General features: G+C 43.6%; 1 protein-coding gene across 7 annotated transcripts in view; it reads left to right on the top strand.

The window, feature by feature from the left end:
- The first annotated feature begins 1,189 nt into the window (after window positions 1-1,189).
- Window positions 1,190-20,519, top strand: part of kmt2a (lysine (K)-specific methyltransferase 2A) — a 45,080-nt gene continuing 25,750 nt past the window's right edge. For 4 of the 7 annotated variants that reach the window (XM_032503119.1, XM_032503110.1, XM_032503134.1 and 1 more), the window contains exons 1-9: window positions 1,190-1,464; window positions 12,756-12,828; window positions 12,963-16,318; window positions 16,939-17,116; window positions 18,237-18,465; window positions 18,600-19,303; window positions 19,426-19,499; window positions 19,667-19,903; window positions 20,039-20,185. In XM_032503119.1, the coding sequence (XP_032359010.1) occupies window positions 1,219-1,464; window positions 12,756-12,828; window positions 12,963-16,318; window positions 16,939-17,116; window positions 18,237-18,465; window positions 18,600-19,303; window positions 19,426-19,499; window positions 19,667-19,903; window positions 20,039-20,185 (5,244 nt within the window). In that variant the 5' untranslated portion in view covers window positions 1,190-1,218. The remainder of the gene's footprint in view (window positions 1,465-12,755; window positions 12,829-12,962; window positions 16,319-16,938; window positions 17,117-18,236; window positions 18,466-18,599; window positions 19,304-19,425; window positions 19,500-19,666; window positions 19,904-20,038; window positions 20,186-20,519) is intronic. The other 3 variants (XM_032503154.1, XM_032503164.1, XM_032503143.1) reach the window with 2 other exon arrangements.

Below are 20,519 nucleotides of genomic sequence, written 5' to 3' on the forward strand. Positions count from 1 at the left end.
AGCTACTTTCAGTCTCGCCGTCACTGTGCATGGAGCTGTTCCTGGTTGTAACTTGCACATCTAGTTAACATTAGAATGTTTATTTTAACAAGTTGTTTCATGAGTATTGAGAAACCTTTTCAGATGGAACTACACAACTGTTATTGGATTGTGTAGTCTTTTCGTTCTTACTTTTCCATTGCACTAAATACCTTTTCATAATCATATATGAATTGACTATTTTGACATGTTCATGGTTATAATCATGGTTGTATTTATTACATATAATTAAACTTTAGTTTACATGTACCATTTGCATGTGCTTGGTGGTAGCCCAACTAAATTGTCTTTTGTAGTTAATGGTTAATTACTGTTAATTACTTTGACAAATGCATGTGAAATAACCCCAAATAACTTCTATTTTCCTGCCTCCATGCTATTGATTCTCAAAACAAGATGAAGTGTTAGGGAGTATCAGTGGGCCTAGCCTACTTTGGATATTGATCCACCCACCCCGAGTGAGATGCCAGAATAAAAGTGATTCAAAAGCCTTTAAGGTTTTGCAACTTTCTGAGTGATCTGTATCAGAAGCTGAGGTCTTGTCTCAAAGCCCTACCTGGAGAGCTTGCAGGCGAGTGCCTGGTGACCAGGCCCAGGGTACACCTTCTTCAGCTCTATGCAATTTCACAAATTTTAAAAAAAAGACAGTTTCTCGTGTAAAAAGTGGTTAGTATGAGTGGTGTTGTTGGGAGTGGGGCAGCAGAGCAATGTGCTTCCATGGGGTGCTAAATTCACTGCATCGCCCCTGCCTTAATACATAAATGCAGGTAATTATTACAATATGCAGCATCAAATATTGCTTTTTCAGTCAGTTGTTTGTATTGCGTTATCTAAGAGTTTGCCTGCAGCTTATAAAAACATTATCACTCTCCTTGTTTAGGTAACGTTAACTGCACCGCAAACTAACGGTATTGTCCTTCCTTGTGATTCAAGTGCGAGGCTTCTTTCCCGGGCAAAGCCCCTGAACCTGATTTGGATTCAGCCATGCAGAGTCTGAATAGGGCCGCTGAGAAAATGCATTGTCGGGGTTTCTTCAGTTCCGCCCCGCAACCTGCATAACGACGTGTCGGCCAGTGAGAGCAGAGCGTTGTGGTAGAGGTTGTTTATGTGGAGTGCTGGGTTAGGGTTCCGCCCACCGAGGTATCTCTGATCGCAGGGCAGACAGGCAGAGAGTGTAAAATGGCGCACAGCTGTCGGTGGCGGTTCCCCGCTCGGCCCGGAGGGAGCTGCAACTCCGGTACCGGGAGGAGAGCGGGCCGAATTAGGGTTACTGCCTCTTTGCGGAGAGTCTCGGGAGCCCACCCTAACGCAGCTGGGCTCGGACCAGGATTTGATGCTGCACTACAGGTCTCTTCGGTTATCGGGAGCAACCTGCAGAAATTTCGGGATGTTTTGGGGGAATCGAGTGACTCGAGCAGCGGGGAGGTAAGCACAGGACAGGAGCCCGATGGTAACCCGGGAGCATCGGTTAGAGAACTGCAGAGCACTGAGAGCCGTTTCTTACATTTGAGATGAAGAGCTATTACGTTGACCATCTTTTCCTCCTCCTCACGTGAAGTCTGGCTGTAAGGAAACTTGTCATTTCCAGGATGCTCAGTTAACTTTGAGTTGGTAGTGTGGCCTTAAACTCCACAGAAACGTGTTATAACGTTCACTTTAGTTACAAACAACACAAACACCAAATGGTTATCCGATTTATGGTCTCTACTGGAAAGAAAGTTTTCTTCACCTCAGTGGTGAGTGAGGACAGGCTCACGTTACATCCACATAGTTTGGATGAACTGGTGCTAACGTTAAAACACTGTGGAGAAATTCTGGTGTTATCTTGCTAATTACACACACTATTGTTAACATATATACTGGCACATTTGGTGACTAACGTAACATTACATTGTGTAACTAAGCCGTGGTTTACTAGCTGGTTAGCTACTTGACATTAGCCTGACGTGAAGCCTTCAGGGCTGGACCTTATAATTCATGTAGATCAAAACAGTAAAAGTTATCATCCCGTATTAGCATTAATATGAATTTCTCACAGTAAAATATGATTTGAACATCTGAGTTTATTGCGACGTCTCATCGTTGTGTAACAGCATGGGACCGTCAAGATAGTATAGTGTAGCTAATGTGTTTGAAAACAAGACATGTCAACTTGAAGGAGGCGAGAGTACACAATTTTGGTTTGTAACAAGCTAACATAAACTTAGCGTCTGTCTGCAACGTATCCGAGAAAGGACTGTTCATTTTTCACTTAACTTACTTACAGGTTTCTATTAGATTATCGCTACCAATTAAATAGCTTAGTATTTGCAACATGAGCTCATGAGCTCTGGCTGTTTGCAGGTGTCAACCTTTCCAGCGAGACTTGGCTAACATAGCTGATTGGTTAGCTTGCAGGCTAGCTGTCTACATATCACAGCTGAAACTACATCATTATCATCCTGTCATAAGCGGTGTTGAAGTTGCAGGTTTGCACGGGAGATTGCTGTGTTTACCTTCGGCCACGATATTACTACGTTGCGGGCTAAAGCACCGCAGCTAAAGTTGGCAGAGCTTATACACAAAGCTAAATCATTACCATTGCTGTTTGGTGTTAAGCTAGGACAGCTACCATGCTACGCAGTACCTACGCCACGCTAGCCGTCGGGGCTATTGCTGATGCATAGGAAAATGGGAGGTGGACATGTTTTCCCCTTCTCTACACGGCCAGTACGGAGCTATTACCAAAGTAATATCGGTTTTATAATGCTTGAAGATGCGGTCCGATACACAGCCACGTATTCAAAATGAGTCTCTCTTCAGTGTTGAAGTGCCAATAAGAGTATATTGGCAAGGTTTAGTTTGTCATTTCGCTTCGTTTTTTATCAGAGAAATGAGACTTGCTAGTGACAGTGTGCACGCAGGGCTTGCTACAATAACAACGAGCCCCTTGACGGACCGTGTGATGTGGGGGTGTGTTCGCCTTAGCGAACTACCATCTTCCTTCTTCATGATGAGCAGCATGCGTTCATTGCAGTGGGAGTACACTGTGTGGGGATGTTTACCACCAACTCCATGGCTCCAAAGTCAGACTACTTATTTGGTTGAAGCACGCACAGCAGTATGCATACATACTAGTTAGGTAGTTTAGGCATGTTTTGTAATTCTGAACTTGAAAATATGCTTGGATTTTAACATGCCTATCATGATTTGGAGATGATAATAATAACTCTCGTTATAGCCCCTTGCTCCTAAAGACTTACAATTTTAGCAGTGTTTTGGATGTGTGTAGACAGACTGGACCATTAAACCCCAATTAAACTTGAATTTTATGCAAGGTGTGGACACAGCATGGGGATTTCATTGATTATATAGTACATTTTCTACTTTCAATCAATGCTGAATGGTTCTTTAGAGAAACACAAATTTGATTTGAAATGTCAATTTTGAGTTCCAATGGCTTTTTAAGTCCCTCCCAACCCTGCTTTGAAATACTGACAATGGGTATAACAGTATTTAGGATGTGCAACTTGAATCTGAATTTCAGATAATGCATAGTGTTTTCCTTGATTATTACGTACATTGGTTTTAAAGTCAAAGCTTTATGATATTTCAGAGAAACATAAATGTTATGTGAAACATAATCTTTATAGGCAATGGCTTTTTAAGTCATTAGGAGTCCTGCCTTCCCCTGCTCCAGGGAATGAGAGTATAGCAGTTTTTGGGATGTGTGGAGACAGACTGTACCATTAAATCCCCATGGAACCTGAAGCCTATGGAAGTTGCGGACACAGCATGGTGATTTCATTGTGAGGCTGTGTAGTGCCTGTCTGGCCAGACCGGGCAGGATTGTTCAGGCTCACTGCAGCCTGCTGAGCTCACAGGGCGACCCTGAACAGAGCGCCAGCCGGACACTTGGCTACCCCTCCTTCCTCCATCCAGGCAGAAAGACCCAAATCCACTTCAGACAAACACAACCCAGTCTGAGAGGCAGAGCAACTTTTCTTCTGACAGCTGCCACTTTGGAATGGATTACTAAGCCTATTGGGGTGGCTCAAAAGGTTGCTTGTCAGCTGTTGCTGTCCAAATGAAGGCATATGTTAGCTTTTGTATGTTGTAGGGAATTCAGTTTCTTGATTGGGGCCAAATTTCAGTTGGTTATTTTGGTGCTGAGTGAATGTAAATGTGTGACCTTATCCCCCTCAAAACCTCAACCCCAACCTCACTCTCCACCTAATCATACTTTGTCATCATAATTTTCCCTTTTTGTTCTTGGTCCATTATATTTTGCCTTCTGCTGCATCCATTCCACTCACATTACCAATGTTTAATCATTCATACAAAAGTGCAGCTGAATAGATGTATCAACCCAAATGTCTCTTTGGCTCACTGATTTGAGAGAAAAAGTGTGTTTGAGTGGAAGGGGCTTCAGTCCAGCAGGTGTTTGGCCTATTTAAATGGCAGACATCCCCCCCTCCCATCTTTTCCCCCCACCCGCTTACCCATCCCCGAGACAGCGTGTGGATTGGAGCAGGAAGCTTTGTGTCTGCTTCTATTCTAGCTCTCACAAAGTGCGGGCGGCTGAAAGAGCACAGGCAGGGATATCAAAGAGTGAGGGGCGACCCCCCTCCTTCCAACGGGACAACACTGGGAGGAGAATTAGTCACAGACCCTCCCATCCATGGCTTTATTCTGCTACAGCAGAATGCTTAGGACTAGCCTGACTGGGAGAAAGGCAGCAATTGTGTTGTCTTCCTTACTCTTTGTGTGTGTGTGTGTGTGTGTGTGTGTGTGTTTGTGTGTGTGTGTGTGAGCGAGATAGAGAGACACTGTGCGCACGTGCCAATCAGTTTGTTTGTCTTTGTCCGTTGACTTTCCTAGTTTCTTTACGTGTGAGAGGGAGGAAGAGGAGTCATCTAGTCCAGGAAAGTGTTTGTTTTGGTCTGTGTGCTGTGCTTTCGAGCAAATGTGAAACCGTTGCACTTAGTGTTGGGACACTTGAAAAAACAAATGTCCACCTTTTGCTTGGGGCTGACAGGGGTCACAAAGCAGTGCCACTGTGTAATTCACTCTGGTGGAGGAAACAAGATGTTCTAATCAGTGACTAAAACTGGATCTTGAATAAATGCCCTTTAGTATTCCTCAGATTTGCTACTTTGTATACTTTGTTGTATCTGTTAGAGTAATTCTGGGATTTTCCCTTTTGCCTTTTTTAAGAGATGTGTCATCCTAGGTGCATATAGGAGTATGAAATCATCACCAATTTACATTCCAGGAAAGGATGAGGCATCAGTACACCAAGATGAAGCTTCCTGGAATATGTCCAAAGTAGTAGGGAGAAATGACGTCTTAAGATTTGTTCTTTAACATCAAACTGACTGATGGGGTCCCAACCTGAAAACTTAACACATCCCTCCCCTCAGTCTGAGCCACATTCCTGACCTGTTTTTTGTCTTCATTGCTTGTTCTGATGTTTTGTTGTCTCAAAGTGGTTAACTTCTGACTTTAAACTTTAGATGACAAATGTGATGACATACTGTATATTGCACATATTGCTTCTCTTGCATAGCCCGGATCAATCCAAACCCCATTCAGAAAACGAAAAAAACATTTTAAAAGATGTTTGCGTGTTGTGTTGCAGACAGACCTGACAAAGCAGCATGAATTCAGACCTATTACAAATCGGTATCATCAAGCAGTATCTGGGTGAAGGGAAACCCAAGCTGGGAATTAAAGGAGACGTGGCTGAGGCAGCTAGTAAAGGTTTAAACCAGAGGGAAATATTCATGATCTCATAGTTTACTTTTGTTGAAATGTAGCTTCCTTTGCTTTACCTGGGAAATGAGTAAGTATACTTTGGGAAGGGAATAGTTGTACAGTATGATTACAGTGGAAGAGATGTTTATCATAGACTTATAAAAAACGTTTGCTTAGATTTGTAGACTCCCTGTGTTGACATTTGATGGGTATTTTTATACCTCCATCATACCTCCGTGACATTTCACCAGGGTATACAGTAGGGATGCCCCAGGGAGGAAATTTTCCCACCGGTTAATAAACTTGTGACAACATAGGTGTCACCAATTACACTGCATATTTTTCAAGAAAATATATTGGTCAATGACGCTCAATATCTGCAGAGTGCTTACTTTGATCTCTGGCCTCTCCGGTTGAGCTTTCACTGCGGAGCAGGGCGCAGCTGCACAGTGAAAATATAAATGCAATGCAATAAGAATTCAGGGATCTTGGCTCGGGTCTGACTAGGCTACCCAAAGTCCAGCTTGTTTGATTAGTTTGAACACTGCATACCGTACAAGTCTACTTGAAAAGGTGGTCTCGAGTACAGTTGATGCGTATTTGGTTACACATCAGGTTAAAAAAAAACCCATCAAAACATGGAAGTGGGCTCCAATGTGACTACGAGACGTTTTTAACCACTTATGGAACTTGATTATCACTTTATGTCTTAATTAAATGTCGCATTCCCCGTCACTCTCTATTACATACACGCTAAGCACTGAGCTGATCCTTAAAGCTTCTCTTATAACAACGATAGCTTGCCAGAACTTCTGGTATTTGGTCCAAAAGTCCGAACCCTCCAAATAAATGCTTTCACACTAGAAACAAACTGAACTGGTTCAGTTTGATCCGTACCAAGACCACCTCTTTTCGTTGGACCAAATTTCGGCAGTATTTTCCGAACCTTGGTCCATGGGAGGTTACACACCTGTAATTTTGGTTCAAACTGGAAAGTCCGGATCAAACAAGGTAGGTGTGAAAGCCCTTTAATTCACAAAAAAATCTGTCTATTTAGGATTCACACCACTGTACCAGATTAATACCAAATTAATTCAGCTGATGTGTGACTTGCTTGATACAGTGAATATTGATTTTGGCACACCAGTTATGAAACTGCCACTTGCCGTAGAGCCGCAGCTGAGACAGAACGCCTGTAGTTGGTTGTCATCCAGGAAATCCTGGCTCCGATCCTAGCTTAAATCATCGAACTGGGCACTAGTCAGCCTCACGTAGTAGTGCTGGAAGCAGCAGTCATCTAGACGCAGTTCCTGGTGAATTTTACCTAGCTGTGTGCGCTGTGTTTTCAGGCGTATCTGGGACGTCCACAACAGGTAGAAAGCAGCAATAGTGTTTTTTTCAGCCATGGTTGATAACTGAAAGAAACGTTAGTTATGTTGGCATCTACACTGGTGCGAATAAAGCAAAGCAAAAATATCATGGTACTTTCAGGTACTCTTGTTAAACTAATGGTGCATTCATTTGTGCCACTAAAAAAAAACTGAGAAACTCAAACTGTTTATAAATTTGTTTGATTGAATTTCTGCTCATTCAAAGTTAGTGTGATGAGTATGGTTACATTTTTAATGACATGTATTTGTTTAGAAAAGAAAACAAACATTGTCATCGGTATTGACATTGGTCATCGGACAAATGAAAATTTGGTATCGGTATCGGCTGAGAAATTTGCAATTGATGCATGCTTCCCTAATTATAACACATCAATGTGATAGCACTGGCAGCATGCAGGTGGTATCATATGGTAGGGATTTCAGTTTAACACCTGTGTGAAGTAATACCTTTTTAGGCGTTCCTGGGTTTTTAAAAGCTAGTATTCAACATAAGTCGATTAATATCATAAGTAAAAAAACAGCAACTGTGACGGTGTGACAGTTTGCTGATTATGTTTGCACAGTTAGTGGTTGGTCTTTGCAATACGATCTTGATGGTAGTTGTCCTTTTGCTTGCTGCAAAATAGGGTAACTGACTTATTAGTGCTGTGTATTGTCAAACTGCTTCTTGAAAAGACCATACAATGTTTGTGTTCAACCTATTTACTACGGTTCATACTTAATATTATTTCAAAGTGTTTTTAAGTTCTTTGGCTCTTAATGTGATTGGGTGGGTTGACAATACCAGTGAGATTATCTTATGTTACCATAATGTAGAAAGCTTAAATGATAATAGAGCTAGACATCTTGCACATTTTAGTGTTGGGTTGCCAGAAGTGGGTTGAAGGCTGACATTTAATTTTATATATATTCTAGCAACTAGTACTCCAATATGTTTTTGGGCATTTTTAGGCCTTTATTTGACAAGACAGCTGAAGACATGAAAGGGGAGAGAGAGGGGGAATGACATGCAGCAAAGGGCTGCAGGTCAGAGTCAAACCCCGCCCGCTGCGTCGAGGAGTAAACCTCTATATGTAAGCGCCCACTCTACCAACTTAGCTATCCAGGCGCCCTAATAATAATCATAATTTTATTTATATAGCAAAATCCCAAGGGTCAGTTTAGAGAAAGTTTGTTACATTTTACAAACTTTAGCACTAGCTTTTACTTTGAGACCAGAAGTTAACCTAGGTCCAGCCTTTGTATGCACATCCACCTCCAAACCTACACACCATTACTTTTTTACTACTGCCATAAAATGTAAGTAGCTATTGCATTAGCTGTATATGAAGATACTTTTTAGGAGACATGGTCGGATCATAAAGATTTAAAAAGAAACTTGTTCTTTTATCAGCTTCTGTTATTCTGTCTGCTTTTACTCCAATTCCACCAAGTTATGGGCTTTTCGTGATGCATTACAGCTTTTTAGAGCAACTGAAGGCTAGAGATGGGTGCATACTCTCACTATTGAGAACTAACATAGATTAAAATTAATCTTAATCAATCTAAGTCTGGGATTCCTTCATCGAGTAGTTTAAAATAAAGATGCATTTCAGAAAACCAATGTTAAGCAAGGAATAACGTTTCTAGGTTAAAGCCTGGTTTGTACCCTGCCTGGAAAACGTGTACCTAATCTACAGCCCTTTGTCAATAACCATTTGGATTTCTTCTAAATGTTGTCTTTATAGACAGTAAAAGTCCCGTTCGCTTTCTCAGAGTGCATAGCACTGTCAAAATGATATAGAGACGTATACCTCAAACTAAATTCACTTCCGTCTCAAAACTTTCAGGGACAGTCCCTCGCACCTCCTGAAAATTATGTTGCTTCCACAATGAGTCAGATTGGTTTCCCTTTCTCTATTTTTGAGTGATTCATATCAAGTAATTTATGCATTGATCAGTTACATGAGATCTGACAGACCAGCAGGAAGTTAACCTGCTCAGGTCTTCATGGTGAGATGGACAGCAAAAGCCAGCAAAGATAAGAAAGAGCTTGAACAGTTGTGTTCAAAACATTCTTGTACACTCCTCAGCTGATGAAATGAGAATCAGAAAAGAGAAACACAGGTCTTTCTATTAACCTTTTTATCCCTTGCATGTTGCAATGCAACGCAGTACACAAACCTTACCATGCTAGTCTACTACAGTGTTTGTTTACTTCTTGAAGTTACCTCCCTGTGCCTGCCCTACTATTGAGCTCACGGCGAGCCTTGTCTCTCACACGCTGCTGCTCTGTGCTCGGCAGCCAGTGGGCAGGAAGCAAGCAAGCGAGCAATGAGTGAGTGACTGAATATGTGTTTGGGAGCATGGCAGAGAACATGAGTAAGGGGGAGGAAAGGGAAGGCTTCTTGTGTGTGGGAGGCTTGTTTAGATTGGTTTTTGGCAAGCTTCTGCGTGAGCATGTTTAAACCCCAAACCCCTTTCATCCTCAGTGCTCCCAGGAGACGACTGCGCTCCCTCTGTTGTTGATGGTGCATGTGGTCAAGATGCTGCTTCCTTGTCTTTTTTTTCCTCTCCTCTTCACCCTCCTCCTCCCACAGCCATCCTCCTTTTTCACTCGTGTTTGCTTGCTTGCCTAGCCTTTGCTCCCCTCCCCCGCATCTTCACTCCTATGTTGTTTAGAGCTTGCTGTGCAGTTTGGGCGCAGAGGGTGTGTGTCATTGTGTTTCTGTAACCGTGTGTATGTGTGGCTGACAGAATCAGGAGGTACAGTACATGTGAGTGTACATGAACCTGTGCAGTCTGCTCTGTGGCGCTGTGATGTCATTGACTGCTACTCGCACTATTACAGCGAGTCAGATCCGGCCGTTAGTACTCCGCCCCCCTTCGCTCTGCAACAACACCAACCAAGAGCAGCAGCTTGCTCAGAGAGGAGAGGATGCTGGTGTTATTGTGGGAAGAGGGAAAGAGGAGAGAGACTGAAAGTGGAGAGAGAAATGTAAGGAGATAAGGAGTGGAGGATGTTCAAATCAGTATTGACTGCCAGGATAAACAGCATGATTGACTATCTGTTATTGCTGTTTATTTATATGTAGAACAGATGAAAGAGACAGTTTTGTAGCAGTCATTAGTGGTTTAAATATTTATTTTTAGTTAGATTCCTCAGTGTGCATGATTCAGACACATTTATGTCTCAGTCATATTCCAATATGTGTAACTCTAAGGTGGTGCAAATCAGTTTGCATGTGCACACACTTGCATTGACTACACTTGGATAGCAGCTGCTCTACAAACTGGGCCAACGAGACCTTAACTGCATCCCCACACGCTGCTATAAATAAACATTATGAAATGACATGCTCACCTCTACTCTTAAACACACACACTGATTGCAAGAAGTAAGTGGCTCAGATCAGGATACTGAGGAAGATGTCAGATGTTAATTACCCTCCAATGATTTCTTTGTTACACATCTCAAGGCTTCACTGAGGCATCAGAGAAAGGATTGATGATGTACACCAGGACATATCACATTTACAGTTGCATCCATCATTTCTTGAACCACCACCATTGAAATTAAAAAGAAAGAGAAGATTGACACTTAAGTCAGTGGATCAGTATCTGAAATATCAAATGAGATTTGTGATGTTTGCTTAATTTCTTTCTGGCATGTATGTATGTTTTGTTGTGAAAGAAATTGACAAGTTATTACAGCTTGTTTAATCTGCCAGGTTATGTTTTGTATGTGCTTTTTGACACATCATTAGACCCAGTGCCAGATAGATGGGTGATGAGTCTTTGTTGGTGTTACTTCAATATGTTTTCTTGCACTTGTTCTAAAGTAATAACACATGTTCTTCTGGCACATGTGACACAGTCGTGTTTTCAATGTGGTGGAGTGAAAAGTTTAAACTAGTTTATCTTTTGAGACAACAAATGTCAAAATAAAGTACAATATATTGCCAATTGCTTGACGAATAAACTGGATCAAATTTGTTATATAGGATGACTCCTAATGTCTTTGGAGATGTTCTTTAATTTAACGTAACTAATCAGCCAAACGTGTTCTTCAGTTTAGAAAAACTCAAACTAATGAACAATGTCCTGTCAGCCTCAGCTTTCTTGGAGATTATTCATTACATGGTAACATGGGAAGCATGTCGTATAACATGGTAATGCCAACTTATTATTATGCAAACAAGTGAAGGGTAATGTTTGCAAATTAACATAGATGCTAACATACATACATGCTAATATGTTAGATGCTTAAAATGGGTGTCAACATCCAACAGTAGACTTTTATCAAAAGCACAGTACTTCTGAGGCTGTCAAAGCTGAAACTGATGAAAGTTTAACCAAAGCTGAGAATGTACAGCTGAGTCTGATAAGCTCCATCTGGGATAGTGAGTACATAGGATTAACCCTTTACATTTAGACAACAGCATTGCCTTTCCTCTGATGCCACCCTCAAGCCACTAGAGCCCGACCGATAAAGGATTTTTAATGCCAATACAATACAAATATTTTGGGGTTTTAAAAATCTGATATATCGGACAATGTTTGAATAAAACACAAAGATTAGATTTGTAGTTATTTATGAGTTCTCACTAAAATAATATAATGCAGTTTAAAATAATAGTTTAATTGTCACAACAGAACAGGGGAACATCAAAATATATAAAAGTTCTGATAAATAAAATGTATCAAAAAACAAATTTAAGATATGAAACTTAAAGTCCTTTCAAAAAACAAAAAAAAGACAAAGAAAAACAATAACAAAAAAAGTGTTGCCAACAGGAATGCTGTAGAGCGCCCCCTGGTGGACAAACTATGCAACACCAACACTCATAACATGGTTGAAGGGTGTTTCGTCCGTTTTATTTAAATTTTTGAATTATTCATTCATCACAATCATTTATTTGTCATCATGAATGATTCTGATAAATGAATATAAAAAAATAAATAATTTATCAGCAAATATAAATACCGATACAATAGTTTGGAAAATGCCTAATATTGGCCGATAATATCGGCCTGCTGTTATATTGGTCTGGCTCTACAAGCCACACTTCACTTTTTTTTTGCCTCACTAGTTGAAAGTGCGTATTCAGATGTGTAATGATCATTAAAAACTTACAAGGCTGCTCTAATGGTTATAGAATATATGCCTCTTTTTCTTTTGTGTGTCTTTGCTCTGGATGTCTTCCTAGCTGTCTACGTACTGTATGACCAACCACCTTTGCATTTTCCTATCCTCAGGGAGCAGAAAAGCAGTACAACGTGTTAGTCACCGAGTAATATTTGGTTGTTCAATTCAAAGTGATTGTTGTGGTTTGAGCTTTCTCCAACTGTCGTCATGTCATCTGAAAAGCCAGAGAAACATGAGAGCGCCAGAGTCAGCCAGCAGGCAAAAGTGAGATTTAGGACATCATCATAGCCTATAGCCTGACTTAATAAATGACTCAAGTGTTGCACATCTAGGCCAACTGACAATTATGTGCCATGATGGATGATTTGACCTGTTAACCAACATTGCTTCTTCCCTCAATTTTAGCATTACAAAAACTATATGGTCACAAAACATTCATAAGTGTTCTTTTTTTAATGTAGGAAGAAGCGTTTGGAGGATTTGGACCAGTGGCTGAGCAGAAAAGAATACAGAGCCCTTCAACAACCGCTTCAGGTAAAGTTACTTTACAGTAACTCCCTACTGGTTCTTCAGGGACCTTCCTGTTGTCTCGAGATACCTATGCTTGTAAAAGTTGTCTATATCTAACACTTCCATGCTAACTAAATGGCCTATGTTTTGTTCTCCAGTTTTATCAGTAGGCCCACCCATACAGGAGAAGAAGCCTAGAGGCCGTCCCCCACGGGCCCTGACTGCCCAGAAAGCTGCTGCAAGTCTACCTTCCCCATTCTCCCTTCCCTCCCCCACACAGGCGAAACCTGAGGGCCCAGAAAGACCATCTGAGAAGGTGAAAAGGCTGCCTGGGAGGCCACCTGGCACAGGGGAAAAGAGAAGAGGTCGACCCCCGTCTTCAAGTAGCAAGAAAGCTTGGAGTGCAGGCAGCCATGCAGCAGGGGAGGACAGTAGGCAGGCTGGGTCTGAGTTGGGAATGGACACAGAGGACAGAAAGGGCGCCAGGAGGACGCCACTGGGCTCTACTCAGCCATATGACACAGAGGCAAAGATTCCCAAAGGCGGGCTGGGTGAATCCAAAGTTACCAACCTGAAGAGGCTGAGAGCAACTAAACTCGCCCCTCTCAAGTCACGGCTCAAGACTTTGCCTGGTGTACCCAGACGCAGACGCGGGCGACCGCCCTCAGCTGAGCGGCTCAAAGCTGAGGCGGCAGCTGCTGCTGCTGCTGCTGCTGCTGCTGCTGCACAGCTGTCTACCTCCATTGAGTGTGAGGAAGGGAAACATAAGGTCTTTAGGGTCAGAGGGGGGGATAGAGGCACGGAACCACACACTCCTCAGCAGCCCATGCTGAGAAATGTGGATGGTGCTGAGGAACAGGACTCTTCCAATCCACCTGCCTCCCCATCTCCCTCCAAGCCAGGCAGGACAGTGGGCCTCAGAAAAAGCCCTCGCCATAGAAAGCCTGTTAGGATTGTCCCCTCTTCTAAACGCACTGATGCAACTATTGCTAAACAGCTGCTGCAGCGCGCTAAGAAAGGAGCGCAGAAGCGGCTGGAGAAAGGAGCTGTAGCCATTGGGGGTAGTGGGGCAGGAGCCATTGACGCTGGCATCAGGAAGACCCAACTAAAGAACATCAGGCAGTTCATCATGCCTGTGGTCAGCACTGTCTCCCTTCGCATCATCAAAACCCCCAAGCGCTTCATTGAAGATGAGGGCAGCTTTGGAGCTCCGCCACCTCATATGAAGATAGCACGGTTAGAAACAACCCCCTCAACTGTCTCCACATCTGCCCAACCCACCACTTCCTCTTCCCCATCTCCTGTACTGGTCTCCTCTACACCTGCTGTTAGTAGCACTGGCGCCACTGCTCCAATTGACTCCCTCCCCCCTCCTCCACCTCCTGCCCCTATCCCCACTGTTCCATCAACAGCCGCCAGTTTGCTCAACAACAACACCAACAACCCCACCAATGGGCGATTTAGCAGTAGTGCGGCATCCTGCGGCTCAAGTGCTGTGTCGCAACATTCTTCCCAACTGTCCTCTGCAGAGTCTTCCAGGTCCAGCAGTCCCAGCTTGGATGACTCATCATGCGACTCCCAGGCTTCTGAGGCCACACAGGCTTTGTCAGAGCCAGAGGATCACTCTCCATCCTCACAGGGAGAGAGGGAGGCCAACCTGGTACACAGCTCACGGCCTCCCTCTCCTCCCTCTGAGCCAGAGCATGTGTTGGCGGAGAGGAGTCGTCGAGGTCGGAGGGGACAGGGGGTTGGCCGGGGAAGCCAGAGCCAGAGGGTAAGAGAGACTCTTACCAGTGGGGCTAAAAAACCTATAATTAGCCCACCAACAGGAGTGCTGATGTCCTCTACACTTGTAAATTCCCAGCAAGCTTCATCCACCGCCTCCTCCTCTTCTTCACCTCCACCTCCCCCTCTCCTAACCCCCCCACAGCCTCCACAGTCAGCTTCTTCCAATACACCTGCTATCAGTGAACACCACTCACAGTCACCCTGGATGACTCACCCCATCCCTCCATTCCTGTCTGGACCGTCAGTGCTGTCCAGCTTGTCAGACAAACGAAGCCGCTCAATTCTGAGAGAGCCCACCTTCCGCTGGACGTCCCTGTCCCACACTGAACAGCAGTACTTTTCCTCAGCTAAATATGCAAAGGAGGGACTCATTCGCAAGCCCATATTTGATAACTTCCGCCCTCCTCCTCTCACGGCTGAAGACGTGGGGCTGTTGCCCCAAGGTGTTAGTGGTGCAGGGGGAGCAGCTCCAGTGGTGTTTCCTGCACCAGGCAGTGGAACAGGAACAGGGACACGACTATTTGCCCCTCTTCACTCACACACTCACCACCAACATCCCTCTTCATCTCGTTTTGATCCACCACACCAGAAGCGCAGCCCTTTGCTTCGTGCTCCACGGTTTACACCCAGCGAGGCCCACTCTCGGATATTTGAGTCGGTTACACTGCAGTCCTCTTCTGGAAGCAGCCCTGGCTCTCTCTCCCCACACCAGACGTCCTCTAGCTCCAATAGAACCTCGCGGCGCAGGAGACGACTGGTCTCGGGAACAGTACGTAGCCATCCGCGGTCTCCTTCCCACTCAATGACCAGACGCAGCAGCCAAATAGGTGGCCCGATGTCTATGGGGAAAGGCTCCTCTGAGATGTCTGTGCTGACAGGCTCTGTCTGCTGTAGTAACTCCAGCTCTTTGCCAGGGGTTTCTGCAAGTCCACTAGCCACTAGTGCCTTAACTTCTCCTTTCAGCACCTTCTCCACCGTATCCATGAGTCTGGCCCCACAAGGGACACCTGATAGCAGGAGAGGGGCTGCTGGAAATCAACCTCCTTTGTCAACTGCATCATCCACTTCTTCCCCACTTTTCCCTATCTTTCCTTCCAGTGCCCATGACACGGGGCGAGAAGCTGGAAAAGGAGGTAAAGAAAAATGTTTGTCAGCTCCCCAGGAACCTGCTTCAAAGGAAAAAGAGAAAGAGAAGGAAAATAAAAGGGAAGGGAGGAAGGATTTGGAGAAAAGAAGTAAAGGTTCTACACCAGATGGCTCCCCCAATGCACCTTCTAGCATGTTTACTGTGGACGGGAGGGACTCCGAAGATGCTTTTTTATCTATTGCTACAAAAAAGGCTCCAGGGAGAAAAAAATCAACATCAGTTGATATGGTTTCTGACACTGCTTCCTCAGATTTGCGTGGGCCCGCTTCCACTGTTCCTATGTCCATTGCTAAAGGACGTCTATCTAAGAAAGGCAGACCCTCTGAGAAAACAGAAGAGGTGGAGGATGGGGAAAAGGAGAAAGAGAAACAAAGTGCTCCTAGCCAGCAGACAGCAAGCCTTCCAGGGCAGCCAGGCAGACAACACCTCCCTGTTTCCTCTCTTGGATCCATGTTGGAAGAAGCAGAGAAACAGCCTGTGACCGACAAGCAGGTAGTTGGACTACTGAAGAAGGCCAAAGCCCAGCTCTTCGAGATAAAGAAGAGTAAGCTGAAGCCTGCAGAGCAGACGAAGGGCCAGGTCAGTTTTTTGTCATAGTTGTTGATTCTCCGCAACAAAGCCTCTCTGTTTCTCTCATTCTCATCATATAGCCACAAGCAAATGACTTTTACATGATGCTATGAATATTTGCTATATATAGAAATCTGTGTTAGTATTCAAAGTGAAACTTGATAATAGGAAAGTCCCACAGTGGGTTTCCTCAAGGGAAATTCTGTTTGCCTCATACATTATGCAGAAAGCAGCACTGGGTGTGCTTATAAAAGTATTTTCCAGAATATAGCCCTCTGTTATTTTACTGTCAATCTAAACGTTAGATGGTTATAGGCAGTCATTGCACATTTTCAAGAAAAGAAAAATTCCCTGTCCCAGTTGTCATCATCAGCCTTGGGCCAACCTCTAGTGTTGACACTCTCTTCTGCCTCATCATCCTCATATTTATCAAACATTGTTTATTTTGGTTTTGTGAAACATTTACAACAGCTGAAATTAACTTCAGAAGGGCATAAATGACCAAAAGGTCATCTTGTTGCATTGTATATTTGTGGTGGTGCATGATTGTCTTTGCATTTGTGATTATTATGGAGCATGCTCTTCAAATATCTGTCTCACTTTTTGTGGTGATGTGTGCTTGTGAGCAGGGTCAAGAGAGTGACTCGTCAGAGGCCTCAGTCCGCGGTCCACGCATCAAGCATGTATGTCGCCGTGCAGCTGTGGCTCTTGGCCGTAATCGAGCAGTGTTCCCCGACGACATGCCCACACTTAGTGCCTTGCCCTGGGAGGAGAGAGAGAAGATCCTATCTTCCATGGGGAATGATGGTGAGTCACACTCAACTTCCCTCTCATTTGACCTCTTCGCTGTCACACACTCTGTAACAATTTTATTGATAGCAGTACAGGAAAATACTGAATAAGAATTGACAAAACTTTACAGAAGACTTGCATATTCTGAGTGTTGGATTTTATTAGCACCACTGCACAACATAGATTTAAGATTTGTTTGGGGGATGTGTTGACAGGTTGAATGTAAAATAGGTGTGAGCCATCACGATAACACCGGTATAATTTCACATATTATACAGAAATTCCTATCATAATAATGGCAATATTCCGACTTGTTGACATAATGATGTTATACAGTTACACACGGTAACAACACTATTGGCTGAAGGCAAAAGGGCTACCGGCTCCACAGTAGAGGATGAGTTAGTTCCAAAAAGGGAAGGGACTCCAGTAGTGTGGAAATGGTTTGGTTACAAAATATCAGATATACAGCAAACTACGGTAATATGTAACAAGTGACATCAAAAGGGGGCACTACAACAAACTTATATCAGCCACCCGTAATGAAAAGCACTCTGATTGACCAGAACAGTCTGAGGTGAGCATTTATGACCCAACATCGGTGTGTGAGTTCTGAAAATGTTCTGCAGCATGCAGTGATGATGGACTAATCACAAGAGCAGAGAAATCCAGTTATCAATGAGAGCACAAGTACACAGTGAAGCGGTGATGGAACAAGCAGAGTTTGGCTGTATTCTTCCTGTTATTTTGACTGCTTTCATGCCATTTGGGAAAAAGTGAGTTGTTGGGAGGCATGAAGGTCTGATGTTGTTGTCAATAGCTCAGTTTTGTTATACCCACCCACTACCCATGTTTCCCTGGTCAACAGTGTATCCTACCTTGAGGAGATTGTAAAAAATTGTTAGGCAGACATACGGTAATATGTCATGTACTTGTTAAATGATTGGCTGTATTAGGTCAATTTTTTTTACAACTATGTACATTTGTAATTCTTAAATGTGCTTTGCAACAAATTTGCCTTTCTGACCAAGCCCCAAAAATCTTTTGGTGTCTTAAACCCTGGTGATTCAAATAAATCCTGTACTCCTGTGTGTCAGTAATGATGATCTCTCTTGGGATCTACCTCTTCTTACAGACAAGTCATCAGTAGCAGGCTCCGAGGAGGCAGAGCCTCAATCCCCTCTCATAAAGCCACGGGAGACACGGCAAAAGGCCGTTCAAGAAGCTCCTCCCAAGAAGGGGCGCCGGTCGCGACGCTGTGGTCAATGCTCAGGCTGCCAAGTTCCAGAAGATTGCGGTGTCTGTACCAACTGTCTCGACAAGCCTAAATTTGGAGGACGAAACATTAAAAAGCAATGCTGCAAGTAAGTATTAGTTGATGAGCTGTTTGACACGATATATTTTTGTAATTATTAAACAAGTCTTAAATAACATTTCATAACACATTTTTAATGGGATTTTTAAGGAAATTAAAAGGTTGAATTTTCACTATCTACAGGATGAGGAAGTGTCAGAACTTGCAGTGGATGCCCTCAAAGATGTTTCTTCAGAAGCAAGGCAAAGGCAAAAAAGACAAGAAAAAGAACAAGTTGTCTGAGAAGAAGGAGGGTCTTAATCCGGTAAAAGGACCGATCTCAGACCCTGCCCCTAAACCCACTGCTGCACCACCAAAGGAGGAGCCTCCCCGCAAAAAGAGTGAAACTCCTCCACTCAAGATGGCAGAGGAGAAGTCAAGACAGCAGCCATTGTCAAAGCAATCATCTCCAGCCCTCGCCTCTTCCCCTGGCCCAGTGGAACCCCCTCAGGCGTCCAGCACAGTTGCAGCCCATACTCAGTCTCCAGCCCTGACATCAGATGCCCGGCAGCTCTCAGTCACAAGCAGTGTCACCAGTAAAAAGGGACACAAAACACAGCAGTCTGTACCAACCTCTTCCTCCTCGTCCTTGTCCTCCTCTTCCACTTCATCATCTTCTTCATCCTCATCATCTTCCTCCCCGTCATCTTCATCCCAGAATTCCCCCTCCCAGTCTACGCAATCTCATCAACCGCCACAACAACAGCAACAGCAGCAACGTCCTCTTACCAGTCAGGCCACTTCAAAAAAAGATGCTTCACCCAAGATTTCTCTGAACGAGCCCAAGAAGAAGCCCCAGCAGCACTCATCACAACAGCAGAGCTCAACTACACCCATTTCAGATACAGGTAAAAAAAAAAAACTGGTCACTCTGTTTTGTCCTCTTTTAAAAATGTAAATATATATATATATATATATTGTACTTAACTTTGTTCTTATTCAAATGTTATGCCCCGTCTCTTTTTCATAGTTGAATCAAAACAGTTGAAAAAGCCAACATCTCGCTCTGTTCCTCCATCTCCTAAACACAGACTAAAAGACAAGGTAAGAAGTTGTCAAGGTGTGAGCTTTAACCAATTGCTTTTTATTTTTTCATGTCCACATACTGTAATTTCTCATCAAATCTTTTATTTTTCACTGTATAGATTACGCATAATTTCTGATATTCACCCTCTTCTATCACTCTCTTCTTGTCTGTTAAACACAAGAAGCCGCTCACCACTAAACCCACCAGCAGCAGTACTTTAAACTGGCTAAGCACTCCCTCGACTAGGGGCCAGGCGAAGTCCAGAGCGCCCTGCGACGGAGTGCATCGTATAAGAGTGGATTTTAAAAGGGACCATGATGTGGAGAAGGTGTGGGAGGCTGGCGGCCTCAGCCTGCTCACCTCTGTGCCTGTTACGCCCCGGGTGCTCTGCTTCTTATGTGCAAGCAGTGGAAATGTTGAGGTAATAAAAAGGGTCATTACATTGAAAACGTTTGCTTATAAATTTCTTGTTTGAGCGATGGTTAAACCTATAATCTTAGTCTGTCTTTCTCTGCCAACCTTTCCTTATTTGTTGTTTCTCTCTTTCTTTCTATAGTTTGTCTTCTGCCAGGTATGCTGTGAACCGTTCCATCTTTTTTGCCTGGGGGAGTCAGAGCGCCCTCTCCAGGAGCAGTTTGAGAACTGGTGTTGTCGACGATGCAGGTTCTGCCAGGCCTGTGGACGCCAGCACCAGAAAACTAAAGTAAGCCATTCAATACAGTTCTGTTCATTTGAGAGTTGTACACAAAAGAAGCTTAGTGTGAAGTGACAGTGTGTAAAGACTGGAGAATCTTCCCTAGAAAGAAGCCTGCTAGCCTTGCCAGCAAACAGCGCCTAATCTGCTTCTTGGATTCCTGCCATGATTTTATTATTTAACTCAAGTTCTGTGTAAAATGTGCATGGTGTGAGCCTTGTATGCACATGATCTTAATGCAAAGAAATGGATTTCTGGCAACTAGAAATAAATCTCTACCTAAACGGGTATTACGTCATTTATTACTTTGATTGGCTTGTATCTGTGACCAAAGAACTGCCTC

This window comes from Etheostoma spectabile, chromosome 3 (assembly GCF_008692095.1).
Source record: "Etheostoma spectabile isolate EspeVRDwgs_2016 chromosome 3, UIUC_Espe_1.0, whole genome shotgun sequence".
Lineage (NCBI taxonomy): Eukaryota > Metazoa > Chordata > Actinopteri > Perciformes > Percidae > Etheostoma > Etheostoma spectabile.